Source organism: Patagioenas fasciata, assembly GCF_037038585.1.
Source record: "Patagioenas fasciata isolate bPatFas1 chromosome 6 unlocalized genomic scaffold, bPatFas1.hap1 SUPER_6_unloc_2, whole genome shotgun sequence".
Classification (NCBI taxonomy): Eukaryota; Metazoa; Chordata; class Aves; order Columbiformes; family Columbidae; genus Patagioenas; species Patagioenas fasciata.
The window spans coordinates 131,926-146,815 of NW_027288504.1; the positions used below are offsets into that span (position 1 = coordinate 131,926).

The window sequence follows — 14,890 nt, forward strand, 5'->3', positions numbered from 1 at the left end:
TCCACGGGCTTCAGAAACACCCGCTGGGACTAACTGGGGGCACGGGGTGAGGGGGTAACCAGGGGGCTGTGCAAGAAGCCGGGCTGACTGTCGGCAGCCGGAGGAGGGGAGCGCTTTGCTCTGGGTCGGGGGACCCAGAACTGGGGGCACGCAGCAGCTCCGCGCCCCGCCCTGGCGTGCCCACAGCCCCATGTCGCAGGACTTTGCAGCCGCAGGAAAGCGCCCAGCACTTCCGGTTGATGGGCGCTCTGGTCACGCCCACAGCCCTCGGCTGACAGACGGGGCCCTCGTTTAATGAAACACCTGGGAGCAGAGAAGCTTCTGGAGCACTGACCGTATACGGGCCCAGCTCGGATTCCCTTGGGCTTGACAAGGAGGCTGTGGGACCTTCCGGCGGTTTCGGTGCGGGGCTGTGGGCGGAGCGTTGTCCTCAGACTGCGGACCCTGCGGGAGCTCCCCGGGCAGAGCCCCCCCTGCCCCGCCGGCCGGTGGTTGTGTCTGCTGGGGACCCTGCGGAGCCACCAGCTTTCGTGAGTGGGGATGTGCCTTTGGAATTGTCATTCAAAGGGTAGATGAGCACAGCTCGGCTTCAGCCAGGACGCCTCTGTGCCTTTAGTTTTTGTTTTTCCCTCACCTTCCCTTTCGTGCGGAGCGGCCCGGCCCGGGACGGGGGGGTGTGGGTGTGTGTGCTGAGGGAACACCTCGTACCCAGCAGCCTGCTCCGTGCTGCTGCTCCTTGTCCCTGCATTTATATACGATACACAAATGAAAAGCAAACGGGGGGGGGTGCGTGGGAGCAGGAGCGGCTGGGGGCTCCCGGGCCGGGCCTGACGCCTGCAGCGCCTCACGCTTTCCCGCTCCCGTCGCGCCGCCATCTTCGGTGTGGGCAGTGAAGCCGCCGCACTGAGGCCGTGCCTCGTGCCACCGGGTAGGAGGGGAGCTGGTCGCTCTGGGAGCCGCTCTTGGGAAGCGGGCGGCACACCCCGCCGAGAAGGGGGAGTTAACGTCCTTCGAGTCCTCCTCCTCGGGTACCGGCGCCGTTCGGGCAGTGGCTGATGAGGTGTCTGTTGCGGGGCGGGGAGAGCGCGGCCGCTGTGCCCTCACTAGAGATGGCGGCGGGGCGGTCTCTCGCGCGGACAGGACGGCGGCCGCGGGGAGCGGCGCTGCAGCCCCTGGCGGAGCTCGCGTGGCTGGGTGAGGGGACGGGACCCCCCTCCAGCCTCGCTGCCTGCCAGGGATCCCCCTTCCCCTTTTCCAAACCTCCCGTTCCCCCTCAGCTCAACCCCTCCTTTCCCAGCCAGAGGGAACCCATTCTCTGCCCGGCCACCCCCATCTTGGGGTCACTTGTCCCCTGGTTCCTGAGGTTCTGCCGGGTGGGCGTGGGGCGGGTTTGGGTCGGGCTGAGCCGAGGCCCGGCTCCCGGGGGGATGCTCTGCAGGGAACACCCCCGGCCCCAGGAGCGCTGCTGCTCTGGTTTATTTTCATATTTCCCGCCCCTAGCACTGCGCCCCAGCAGTGAACCAGCAGACTGCAGGTACCGAAGGGATCTCCTCCTCCTCCCCACCCCTTAAGGGGCAGTGATCCCTGCAGGAGTAAGAAAAGGATGCTGCAGGAGCTGGGGTTGCCTTCTGCATCTGTTGTTTCTTGCTTCAGAGCTGTGCCGGGGCTGCAGGACTCTCTGGCCGTGATGGTGAGCGGAAACAACTTTACAATCTGTCAAGTCATAAAACTTCCCAACTCACAAGGTTATAAAGCAGGTATGTTCATTTCGACGTCGGGCGCAAGGGGGATCGTTCCACCGTTCATGCGCAACTTCTAACAATATGAGGTGTGTTTAAATACAGTAAGGTGTTACGTATTCATAATGACCCCAGGAACGCCTCTACATATTCATAACCTTTCCTGCTTCTTCTTAAAATGAGTCCCAGGTGATCATTTCCATAGTCTGCTCCTTGACCCCTCCCTGTTGCACCTGCGCAGTGCCATCTGGTGGTCTTGAGGAGGGGTCTTTGGATGAAGGCTCCTTCAGCCTCGTCACAGTGACCTCTTTACCTTTGGCTCATTATGTTGAGTGGACTGGAACCCAAGCTGCCAAGTCGACTGAAATCAGACCGGTTTCCCCTTTTTGCTGTAAATCTTCGTTATCTCGTCTTCTCAAGTTTACATCTAGGTGCTGTAAAACCTCTTACCTTGGCATTTGACGAGGTTCTGTTTTTTCTTAACATAATGGGTTAGTTAGTTAGTTAGTTCCCTCTGTCAGTTCCCCCCTTTTCGGGAAGGTTAGTAAATTCTTGTACTAACATGATGATTCCCTATTTAACCTTTTCTCGGACCACAAGTAAGAAGGCTGCTTCGACAGGAGAAGACTTATCTTTCTCCCTCAAAGAACAAACAAATTCTCATGTTGAACAAAACATTTGTGTTGCTCTTCTGGGGCAGCTGATGACCGGGTGGCTGGTGCCCCGGCAGCAATGGCATCTGTTGGGCTGCAGCGGGAGCTCGCGCTCTTTGGCGTGGTGACCCCGCTCACTGCAGTTCCTAGCGCTTTCCTTTTGGGTTTCTTCTTCCCAGTGCGATGGCCAGGTCCAGTTTGGTGTTATCTTTTAAAATCATTAGTTTATACCCCGTTCCTTTTGCTGCCATTTCAGGATCTATAGGCGTGCCTGAGATTTGCATGGCTTGGACTACTGAATGTATTAACCGAACAAAGCACGGGGTCATACGTGGCACAAACAGTAAACCCAGAAATGCACATACTATCATGAAGCCTATTTTCTTCCACCAGGCTCCCCCAAATAAGTTACCCCACCAATGGCTAGTAAGTATAGAATTCCATTTCTGTACTGGTACATGTGCAACGCGTTTTATCTCCTCTGCTATTTTCATTATGGCTTCCCCATTGCCATCTCTTTCCAAACAACACTCCGAAGTATTCAGTTTCCCACAGACGCCCCCCTCTCTTCAGCTAAAAGACAATCTCACGCTCCCTGATTTTGGTACACTGCAGCTCTGGTCTGAGACAATTGTCTCGCTATGAGATTCGGTGCCTCAGCCGTCTGGTTGCTTATTATTTCAACCACTGCTTGCAACCGAATAATTTGGTTTAGCATATATATAGGGGTATGGGATCCCCAGTTTCCATCTTGGGCCCATGTGGCTGGATCATAGTATTCAGATATTCTTTGTGCAGGCCATTCACCATCTTTCCAAGTTTGCATTCCTCCTATGGGGCATTTATTAAACTCCTCTCTGTTTCAAGTTTTGTCTTGCACTCCCCCTCCATCTGAATAGCCCCTCCTACCAGCTTGTGTAAAACAGATCCTCTGTTCTCCCCTAGGGCAGGAGGCAGAGCCTACCCCGAGTCCACCTAGGTTAGTTGCTACCCATAATTTCTGCCCTTGGATTTCACACTTCTCCAATTTTGTTCTATCATAACATCCAGAATTAATACGAGTGTGATAATTTAGAACATACTGGGTTAGTCTTCCTATTCTCACACGCTCGTAGCATTTGGTACAGGGATTAGCCAGGCTAAGTTGGGAAGAATAAGTCACCGCTCCTGGCAAGAGGATCAGGTCCAGGTTTCCACGCTCTCTGGCCGAGCAGGTTGCAGCCGGCAGCCGAGTTCGTCATCTTCTCGGCAGCGAGGGCCGTGTCCCCGCCTTTCCTGTTTTTGTCGTTAGCGTGGCGATTATCGTTTCCCAACTCTTGGCCTTCACTTCCTAGGAACAACAGGAGCAACACAGAATTTGATTTCTCTGTCTGCACTCTATTCTTTTCATCACTGGCGGACTCTCTAAATTCCCATTCACCCCTTCAGTAAATACCTCCCACCATTCTTGGCTATTTTTTTCCTATTCTTCCAGTGGCAACTAGAATCCTCAACCGAGCTCTGGTTTCCTGATCTTCTATTCTTAGACATTTCTTACACAATCCTGTTGGTAAGTTCCCTTTGTGGATATGCTTATACCACAGTCCATTTACAACCCCGAGTCAACTTCAATTTCAGTTCGCCCGGTTCTTGAGATACTTTCAAGGTTCTTTCTTCCGTCAGGGGTCCTTTAGCTTGAGAGACGTGTGTCCATCTTTTCTCTGCCCTCCAAACAGCTGGTTCTGTAGTTAACAGAACAAGAAAAAGGCCATGAGGAAAGAAAGGGAAAAGGGAAAAGGGGCGAGATCCTCGTGATCTCCCACTTTTATATGAAGTATTCACGTGAATGGAATGTTATTCACCGTTGGTCAGTCGCTCAGTCATCAGTTTTCTCATTGCCCCCCTCGCGAGATGTCCATCCGTGCTTATCAATAAGTTTGCATTCCCTTGCTAGGTTTAACCAAAACATGTGTTGGGTTCTCCAGGAAAATGCAGTTGACATGAAGGCTTTAGCTGACAGGCAAATTCACTAAAAGAGAAACTTGTTTTTAACAAAACCAGGACATAAACGTAGCAATGGAATGAAAACTTATTGATAAGCACGGATGGACATCTCACGAGAGGGGCAACGAGAAACTGATGACCAACTGTGTATAACATTCCATTCACGTGAATACTTCATATAAAAGCAGGAGATCACGAGGATCTCGTCCCTTTTCCTTCCCTTTTGCCTTTTTCCTTCCCTTCTGCTTATGGCCGACATTAGGAGAGGACCGTGCTGGTCGTCCCTGCGAACTGAGGCCAGTGAGAGACTGAATCCAGCTCCGGTTGGCTACAGAGTCCAATCCAGGACTTTGGGTGCTGGCTCTGCAGTTGCTGAGACTTTCAAGATTGGTTTTGTATATTTTGTATTATTTTCTCTATTCTTATCAGTAGCATTAGTAAAACATCTTTAACTTTTCCAACTCTCTTCTCTCTGTCCTTCTTTCCCTCTCAATCACCTGTGCTGAGTGGGAAGGGGGGAGAGGGAGGGGCAAAAGGGGGAAGTGGGGGGGAGAGGAGGTTGACAACACATCTGGCAGGGTTTGATTGTCACCCCGCAATCTTAACCCTCGACACCAGCCTATCTCCATTTCCCTGCCCACCTCTATGTCCAGGCCTCCTGGGCACTGGTGCCCTCTGCGAGGAAAAAGTGGGTGGCCCTGTGGCATCCCCGGGGATTTTGGGCCATGAAGGCACCCAAGAGTGGCCGTGAGCAGGCGAGCAGGTGCCACCTGCCAGCGATGCCCTGACCACTCAGGACAAGGAGCCTGGACCTTCCTGTGGTCTCAGGGGAGGCGCCCACCGCAGTGGCCCAGGAGGGAGGGGCCGCAGCTTTTGTTGACTTTTGTTCACTTTTAAGAGAGGCCTTTGGAGGAGTCAGGTGGGAATCAGGAGCTCCCTGCCGCAGGTTCCCTGTACACTGCCTTTTAGGGAGTTTCATTTGCAGACAAATGATTAAACTCCACTGCTTCATCAGATGAAGTGAAAAGATCAAATGCAGAACTTCAGAACATCACTTTGTGGAGCAGCAGTGTCTACATTCATGGCAATCTATCCAAGACAAACTTACACTCAGAGGTGCCCCAACAATATCACTCCTGTTACACAGTTCTAGCACAAATGCCCAAGTATTTAAGGACAAGAAAAGGAATCATTTAGCTGCACAGAACTGTCTTCCAAACATATGGAATGTATTGGTTTGGGTATTTCTTTGAAGCCCCAACTCACAAGTAAGAAACAGCACCAAGTTTAACAAGAACGGTTTCTCAGTGGTTTTTGAGAACTTTTCCAAAAACCATTAGGCAAAAAAAAAAGCATTGAAAAACAAGAGCTGAGTGATACAATGTGAAAATGGCAAAAACCACACTCCAAACAATTGTTATTGCAAGAAACAGAAATCACACACAAGCTGTACAAACATACACGTTACCGGCTCTGGACAGACAGACGCACACCACGGCAGCACGTTCAGCTGTGCAAACCTTGAACCCACACGATCTAAAACCAATCTGACATTATCTGTACAACACAAAGTCAGACCGGAAATATTCTGGCGCATTCACAATGAAATACAATGTGTTGCTGGGCACAAACACCAATATTCACATCAGAACTGTGCAAACCATGGCATTACTCGCTTTGGATTTACAACACAGCCTATGTTTTACTGGAAAACACATTATGTTAATGTTTGGAAAGTTAATACAAGGCTACATTGTTTAGAATTCAGTGTAGTGTGTAGGGAAAACAGTGAGAACGTGTGTTTTTCGTGCTGCTTTTGACAGGCTGTGTCTCATCTCGGTGTACTAAATGTGGCTTTTCTTCCGTGTGCACACCGAGTACAGACCCCTGGTTTTGGGATAACAGTTGTATCACCCAGATGGACACCAATCAAAGCCTTGCCCAGCCCAGCTCGCTGGAGCAGTGGGGCGGGTGCCGATGGGGCTCCAGCCGCACTGCCCTGTTTGTCAGGAGCCCCAGCGGTGCCTCCACCCGGCTGAGCAGCGAGCGGCCCAAAGGTGCGAGGCTAAAATCGAGATATTGTGTTGAATGAATGTAATTGTGACCTGTTTGTATATTTGAGCTTGGCGTGCGGTTTGCGTGTCTGAGCTCAGCCTTTTACTTCGCATGTTTATATTTGGTACCAAAAGAATTTTGTTCGGGGAGATAATTACAAAATGAGAACCGGTTCCATTATTAAAGTGCCACCGCGCTCCCCGTTCAGATGCATCTGTACACATGAGAGTAAATGAGAGGGGGAAGTGATGTGAATGTGAAATTCTGGGTTAGCTGTGTTGCAGTCAGTGTTGTTCTGCGCACAGACTGATCTGGGTCTGAAATTAGTGTAAGAAACTACAAAAGGGAGGAGCTGAGGGATGTAACTATTGCTCAGCTAATTGAAATTGCATATGAAGTTTATAGTCGCAGGAACTAAATGAAGGGAGAAAGAGATTTTAAATCAGACTCTGCCTTTAGGGTTTCCGATTCATAAAATACAACCTGGGGATAAAGTACTAATTAAAACCTGGAAAGAGGAAACTCTGACCCCACGATGGGAAGGACCTTTTCTTGCCTTATTAACTACAGAACCAGCTGTTCGGACTGCAGAGAAAGGGTGGACACACGGCTCTCGAGTTAAAGGACCACGGACGGGAGAAAGAACCTGTGGAGTAACCCAAGGACCAGGGGAATTGAAATTGAAATTGAAATGGACACGGGATTGGTGATGTAACCACTATCAGCATTGTTAATGTGAATGTCCAGTACAAAGAGTGAATCGCCCGTGCACCCAGTGCTGTTTTGCTTGTGCTCTAACGAACACGTGTTCAAGGAATACAGTTAAGGAATTGGATTAAATGTTGTTTATCCATAGAAAAAGCATAAGCTACGTATTTCAGTTCCTCATTTGCAAAAATGCTGTAACTCTGTGCAGCACGACCCCTCATCTTTATCTCTCTATCTTTCCACCTCTTTCTGGCATTAACAACGCCCAGATAAAACCTCTCAGCACAGACACTGAGAAATGCCCGCGGCCCATGCTCTGTCAGTTCCTTGGAGCTGCTGCTGTTCTGAGATCCCAGGAGGAGAAACTTCTCTTCAGCCGAGTTTAACACGGAACCTGTTCTCAGCAGCCGAGCCTTCTCCTCTGTGCAAGGGCAGCAAACCGCAGGTTTGGAACCCACAGCCCCTCAGTCCCGCTGCAGCCAGCGAGGAGGCGACGAACGAGCGCGGACACCGAGTCCGCCCGCGGGACGCGCCGGTCGCGCTTTGTGCTGCGGGGTCAGCGGTGCGGAGGGCGGGGAGGAGCTCATCTGAGAGCTGAGGCTGACCTGCAGTTCAGGGGGTTTTCCACTCTCTGAGCAACCATGACGGCACGGCTGCCAGAGACTTTGTTATTTTAATAACTGTTCAACTCATTCACATTTCGTATAAAAATTTGGCGGGTCAGGCGAATAATCGGACAGCTCTGTCGGGGTCCTGCCGGCAGCGCCGCTCGGCTCGCCCCTCCCGGTGACGCAATTTCCGGCTACAGGGCTGGGGCGAGCGGAGGCTGCTGAGCGGGTCCGGGGGAGCGAGCGGCGGGTCCGGGGGGGCGAGCGGCGGGTCCGGGGGAGAGAGCGGCGGGTCCGGGGGGGCGAGCGGCGGGTCGGGATGGGGGCGGGAGAGGCGCCTGCGGTCGGGGCGCGCGCACAAGGATCCGTGTGCGAACGGGCCCTTGGAGACCCCGGTCCCGGGAACCCCCGGAGCTGAGCCCACAGCTGCCGGTCTCTTGGTGCTTTGTGCAGGTGACAGCGCAGAGGCCGCCATGAGAAACCCGGGTGTCCCCAGCACGTTCCTGTTGGAGCAGCGCGTGGCCTGTGCAGCTTCGTGTGGGCCAAGGGAGGCAGCTGTGTCCGTGTTGGCTCAGGTCGGTGCAGCTGCGCTTGGATTTAGAGCAGTGACCCTGGCTGGCTGGTTGAGCCTTGGGGGTTGTTTATTGCTGAGAATGGCAGGGGTCTGTTCAGCAGGTCTTGAATTGCTGTGCACTTTACCCTGCAAGAAGGGTTCGTTTTCAGTGTTATTCATTCAGCGTAGCTCTCTCCATTGTACGGATAAGTTTTCCCGCTCTCAAAGGTTCCCTCTCCATTTGGTGGTTGAATTTCTCAGCGTCTCTTCTGCCGTTTGTTTTCCTTCTCCTGCAAAGTGGGGTGGGAAGGAGAAGGCAAAAGGCTCCGCTGCTTCCAGGCGGGGACTTGGTTGCTTGTATAACGTATGTCTGGTTCATCTCGAAGTAGACAGAAAAGAGTGGTGTTAGAAATCGATCAGCTGCCTCCTGTTGGAGGGACAAAGTGTGCTGGATTTGAAGGCGTTGGGCAGGACAGGAAGAGCTGCCTTCTTGGGTCAGTGATGGGCGTTGGCATGTATTGTCTGAGCTGGAGCTGATGGCTGTCACCACTTGAGCTCTAGAATTACTCTGAGACCCAGGAATCTCCAGTTCCTTGTGGAGCTTTTCCAGGCTGTGGAAGCCCCTTTCTGTCACAGATTGTAACGCAGCCCTTGGAGAAGGGGGCACTGCTTGAGGTTCCTCAGTTTGGGCATTGGGGAGGTGTCGTTCTTGGGCTCACACTGGGCGTGAGGAGACGTTTTCACGTGAGCTGGAGGCAGCTCTGGGTACCCAAAGCTGTTAACCGGTGTTAACAAACGCTGCTGCTGAGATTTGGGGGTGAAAGTGCCACAAATGTGATTTCCCAGGGAAAACAGAGAGATTTGTCAGTGCCTGGTTGTTCCATGGCACATTGTAGTTAAGCACAGTGGTAATTTTGCATCGATTTTACACAGGATTACTGGCTCTAACAGACTGGTTGCATCAAATAAATGTTGACTTGCTGCACTGGTGGCCTTGTGAACAGCAGATGGCTTCTGGAGGGGGTGACATCTCCTGTGAGCCCAGGAGTGCTGGGCCCATCATACAGGGAACGACCTCCCCTCCCCGAGCAGGGCAGAGGACCCAGGGGTCCGGGCTGCCTGTCTGTGCTCCTCCCCTGCCCCAACACCAAAATACATTCCTTGGGGGACAGATATGGGCCTGGACTAAGATGGTACATAAGATGTTTTTCCAATAATTGTTATTAAAAACACACTAAAGTCATGTGATGTTTATTTCAGTTACGTTCCCACTCGTTCACAGACCAGGCCCAAGGACATTCACACATGCCATGCACTTGGGGGCGGTTATCCGGCCCGAGATGCCATTCTCACGAGTCTGGGCTATAACTTTTTACAGTTATGAGAAACGTACTTCAAAGTAATCTGTCCAAGGCCCTTTATATGTTATTATGTTAGTATTATGTCTTTGACTGTCCAGATGGTCATGTTAGTATTGATCTTCCTTTATCATCCAGATGGCTGGAACCACACATCTTGCTTTTCCACATTTACTTTCCAAGAGGCTGCTGAACTGTGGCAAGGTGTTGCTGTCTGTACGGAGAACATGGTTGTAAAAGTACATCATGGAGATGCTCACACAGCCCAGAGTCAGCCACTGAAGAATATCAAAGCAAACACAGGTATGTCCCTGAAGGGCTGCCAGCTCTGCAGGGGACAGAAATCGGGTCTTGGGAATCTGAGATCCCTCTTCTGCTCCAGTCAGTGAGCACAGACTGGTGCTGGAAACCGCTCAACATCCAGGTCGCCCGGGCAGCAGCCACTGAGACTGGAGTTATAAACCCATTGATTCCCCCGCTGTCACACTGCCCCACAGTGCCCAGAGGATGCTGACCAGGGCCCCCAGGATGGGGATGTTTGGGCCAGGGGTGCAGTGAAGGGAACCCCGCGCCCCGCAAAAAGCCAGGGAGAGCTGCGAGGCGGGTGGGGGAGAGGGCAGGGGAGGCCGTGCCCCTGGGGACACAGCTCCATCCCCCAGCTGCTCTGAGCCCCACTCCGGCAGGACTCCCCAGGCTGTCCCGAAGCAGAGCGGCACCCCAGCTGTCCAGCTGCTCCCCTGGGACCCCCCGGCCTCTGGGCTCCAGCCTGTGCCCAGGGCAGCCAGGGAGCCCCAGGCGTGCGGGTGCCCCAGGACCTGCTCCTCCCCGCTGCCCCAGCACTGCCCTTCTCTGTGGGCTCTGCCCGCTGCCAGGGCTGGGGGAGCCCAGGCTTCCAGGCTGCTTTAACTGCCCTGGATCCCCTGATCGGTCACTCTATGAGGCACCGATCTTGGTGAACGGGCTTCTTGTGCCGTGGGCCCCGGGCAAACAGAGCTTATCAGAGCCGCTGTGGGAGCAAACATCCCTCCTCGTGCCAGGGGAGCTCCGTCCTGCAATGAGCTCCGAGCGGCTGCCTGGGAACAAGCGCCCGCTTCATCACGTCCCTCTGGATGGCCACGTCCTGCTCAGGGACAGCGCTGGCCTGGGCCGAGGATGGGGGCATTGAAGGGACACTCGGTGGGGACAAGGGCCTTTGGTGAACTGTGGCCAAGTCCCAGGAAGGGACAGGGCTGGAGCCAGAGCCTTGTTGGGGACAGGGACACTGGGACCCACCATGTGGGATCAGCTCTACAGGGCGGGACCCAGGTTGTCTGGGAGGGCACAGTGACCCCGGACAGGGACAGGTGAGAGCCAGGGCAGGGGATGTTCCCTCTGCTCTGTTCTCAGCTGTGGCTGCAGACTGGACCAGTTGGGGGCTGGCGGTGCAAGGGAAATGGGGTGGGCTGGAGCTGGGCACTGACACCACCCCAGCACTTCCCCCAAGCCCAGCCCTCCTCTCCCAGAGCCCAGGATTCACCAGTGCTCCCCATTGGCAGCGCCACCAGTGACTGAGGATCCCAGTCACCAGCTGTCCACATTGCCCCAGCTGTCCTCCCACCTCCCAGAGTTCCCTAATCCTGGGGTCCCTGGTGCCCCAAGAAGAGGAGTGACTCCCAGCCCCTCATTTATTTAAGGGGCTGGAAAGGGCTCACAGATAATTGTGCTTAGAGACCCCAGATTTGAGGCTGGTGTCATCTCTAGGGGGGGTTCCATAGGGAAAGACTGGCCTGGGAGTTGAGGGGCACTGGGAGATGGTGGTGCTGGGAGGTGAGAGGCACTGGGAGGTGGGGGGATCAGGCTTTTGGGGTTGTTGCAGGATGGTTTCGAGTTGGAGCAGTGGGTCATCACCATAGGGTGTCTGGCTGTCAGGGACACACTGCTGTCCCCCCTCACCACTGTGGATGCCTGGGCCCTTCCCCGTGCAGCTGCCCCATGCAGGAAGCGGCACTGATGCCAGGGAAGGCAGCTGGATCAGTGCTCAAGGCGGGAGTGACTCTGGGCCAAGGCTGGGTTGCCAGGGCGGGTGTCTCTGCCAAGCTTTGCCCTGGGGGCTGGAGGCGTGGGGAGGGGCAAGGAGTCGTCCTGGGAGGGATAAAGGTGCCCTCACCTTTTCTGGCATCACCCAGGACTCGCTGCACCGCAGAGGAAGATGAAGGTCGCAGTGCTCAGTGTGGCCCTGCTCTTCACCATCCTGCTGTGCACCCCAGAGGATGCGCAGGTGAGGCTCCAGTGAGGGCCCCCACCGGTTTCTTGTCTTGGTGCCCCCACACCCCTCTTCTTTGGGCCTCCCCATTCCATCCTTTAAGACCCCTCAGGTATCTCCTCCTCAGGATCTCCTCTGTGTCCTATAGAGGGTCCCCAAATGCTCTCCCTTTGATGGATGCCAATGCCTTTCTTTCCATCTTTCCACTCCGTCCTTTGCCGTTCACCCTGTCCACTGCGGTAGTGCCCCCAGATCCCCCTCCTTGAACACCCCCTCCCAAACACTTTCCTGATCCCCGCGTTTTGTTCCTCTGCTGTCCTCTTCCTCCTGCCCCCACCAACAACCTCACCTGAATTCCCCGTGTCCCCTCCCCTTGAATTCTTTACCCCTCACTTGTATCCCATGCAGTCCTGTCCCTCCAACACCCCCAGCCCGGTCCTTTGGGTTCTGCGAGTTCACAACAGTGCCCTGCCTGTGTGTGACTCCAGGAACAAACCCCACTGGCCCAGTGAGATTCGTCTCAGCTGCCCTCATTGCAAGTGCTCCTGTCTGCTCTGTCACCCTTGCCCATGATGCCGGGCTGTGCTCTCAAAAGTGCCACAGCAATCAGAGAGGTTCTGGGGTCCTTGGGAAAGGCAGACATCCAACCCAGCTTCAAGAAGGGCTCTTTATTAAAATGCAGCCGTTTTTCCGCAAGGAGAGCTGCTCCTCCACCTGGGTCAGCGACGCCAGCAGCACAGGGCCTGCAGGGACCATCGCGATCGTGGCTGCTCCCTTGGACTGCTCAGGATGAGGATGGTCTGAGTAGCGAGGGAGCGGATGGAGGGTTTACTGTCCTTCTCCAAGGGCTGAAGGGCTGCAACAGAAAGGAGCAGAGCCCAGATGATCTCCCACATCTGCAGAGACCCCCAGGCATCCCCTCCTGAGCAAGCTTCCTACTCACCACTGCAGATCTCAGCCAGCTTCTCCTCCTCCCTTCGGTCCCTCAGGGGCCGCGCAGCCAGCCCTGGGCACAGAGTTCCGTCAGACCCCTGTTGCCTCCCCCTCACCAGAGCTGGCCCCAGGGGATAGCCCAGAGCTGACATAGCGGGACTGAGCAAGGCGGCCACCAAGGCCACCCACGTGGGCAGGGCTGGGAGGGGAGGCCAAGGCCCTGCACGGGGCGGCCGGGGCTCTGGCAGCCACAGGGCTGCTCCTTGCGCCTGGGCAGCGGCGGGGACTGGGGTCAGGCTGCTGAAAGAGGGACCCGGGGGCTGTGACTCACCGATGAACCTCACGGCCGCCTCTCGCAAGCTGGCCTGAGCATCCCTCAAGTATGGCAGGCTCTGACTCAAGAACTCTTGAGCCCTGCTCCTGTCCTGCTCCACCTGGAGAGGGCACAAAGGTGTGAGCATGTCATTGTCTGCACCCCACCCCGAGCTGGCTGGACCAGTCCCTCCTCCCAGTAACCCAGGTTCCCCTTTCCCCGCAGGCCTCTCCTGCCCCCCAGCCAGGAGCCCTGTGGGGCTGAGGCTGAAAGACAGACACAGGCAGAGTGGTCCCAAGGGTGCTGAGCGCCCTCCTTCCCGCCAGGCATGGGGCAGAGGGGAGAGCCCTTGGGGGCTCTGTTCTTGAGGACAGGGAACAAGGGTGCAGCTCGGGGCTGCAGCAGGGCGGGCGAGGCACATCTGCAGAGCACACAGCCCAGACATGTGGGGCAGCCCTCAGCCAGCCTGGGCCTTAGCTGTTCTCACCAAGCTCTCTCCAGTCCTCCATGTCTGCCGAGTCCGCACCAGGTGTTGGAGCTGTTTCCATTCCAGGAGCTCTGCTGCGCCAAGGAGGGCTTCCCTGGCGGCCTGCGGGACAGCAGAAGATGGGACATGGCACCCATCGTCTGCGTAAAGAGACCTGGTGTCCCCCTGTTCTTGGCTTTGTTCCTGGAACACCTGCCCTTTGGGGCCAGCGACTTGCCCTGGCCCAAACATCTGGGGCTCTCTTGTGCACAGCCCTGGGGGACAGGGACTGAGGCTCAAAGCTCGAGACCCAGCGCCTGCAGGGACAGCTGAGGAGCCCATAGGGATGCGCCTGTTTAGGCCTCGGTGGCCACGGGCTGCTGCTGAGCCCTGTGGGACCAGGTATGGCAGGTGGTGGAAATGGCCATGGCAGCTTCTCTACTGCTACTCGTGCTGGGTCTGTAGGGACCCTTCCTATGGGCTGGAGGAAGCTGCCAGTTGGCAGCAGCCCTGTCCCCTGGTGCCCAGGCCACCCGTGTGCTGCCAGCACACCCTTCTGTGCCTCAGTGCTCAGCGTGGAGATCTGTACCTTGGCCACGTTGTTGCTCTGGTCGCTCAAACGAAAGAAGAGGGGGAGCAGCGCACGGTGCACGTAGCTCTTCATCCTCTTCTTGTCGTGCGCCATCACGGACTGCACCCGCTCTCGGAAGAGGCGGATGGAGAGCTCTCGCAGCTGGCTGGACTCCTGGGAGGAAGGAAGAAAGGCGGACTTCAATCCCAGCAGCTCTCTGCCCATGGTGAGCAGGGGCAGTATCGGGGCTGACATGAGGGGAGATGCTCCATGGTCAGGTTGTGCAGCAGGGAGCTGTGCTGGGCTGCAAAGCCCAGAAGCCATCCCACGAGAGCCCAGGGGAGCAGAGCCTGCTCCCAGTGCTGCCCACGGGGCTGGGCCAAAGGGCAGCTGGCACTGCAGGCTGCCCACCCACAGGGCTCAGGCTCCGTCATCAGCCTTACATCGTCAAAGAGGGGCAGGAGCTTTTCCTCCAGCTGCTCGACAGCGGGTCTGGCCTCTTCCCTCTTCAGATGTCCCATCACGCTGCGGAAGAACGCCAGGACTTTCCTTTTCATTTCTGTGTTGCCGTAGTCGAGCAACCCCACAACTTGTGGCAGGAGGGACTGTATTTTTCTTGCCTGTATGAAAAACAGTTTCGTTTTTGTGAAAGGGTCAAAGACCACCCTGGCAAAAAAAGCCGGTCACTGAGCACCAGCCTCCTGTCCA

At 55.3% G+C, this 14,890-nt stretch overlaps 1 protein-coding gene and 1 non-coding gene across 14 annotated transcripts in view; both read left to right on the forward strand.

The window, feature by feature from the left end:
* Positions 1–309: 309 nt before the first annotated feature.
* Positions 310–14,890, forward strand: part of LOC136116284 (uncharacterized) — a 303,754-nt gene continuing 289,173 nt past the window's right edge. For 3 of the 13 annotated variants that reach the window (XR_011736764.1, XR_010653396.2, XR_011736763.1), the window contains exons 1-3: positions 8,074–8,321; positions 9,796–9,960; positions 11,823–11,914. Coding sequence is in view for 6 of the 13 variants with exons in the window: in XM_071802923.1 (XP_071659024.1) it covers positions 13,958–14,408 (451 nt within the window). In the remaining 7 variants the exon portion in view is untranslated. The other 10 variants (XR_011736765.1, XR_011736766.1, XM_071802923.1 and 7 more) reach the window with 9 other exon arrangements.
* On the forward strand, positions 8,793–8,877 carry LOC136113584 (small nucleolar RNA SNORD45). The gene has a single exon (XR_010653028.1). It is a non-coding gene; the product is annotated as a small nucleolar RNA SNORD45 (small nucleolar RNA).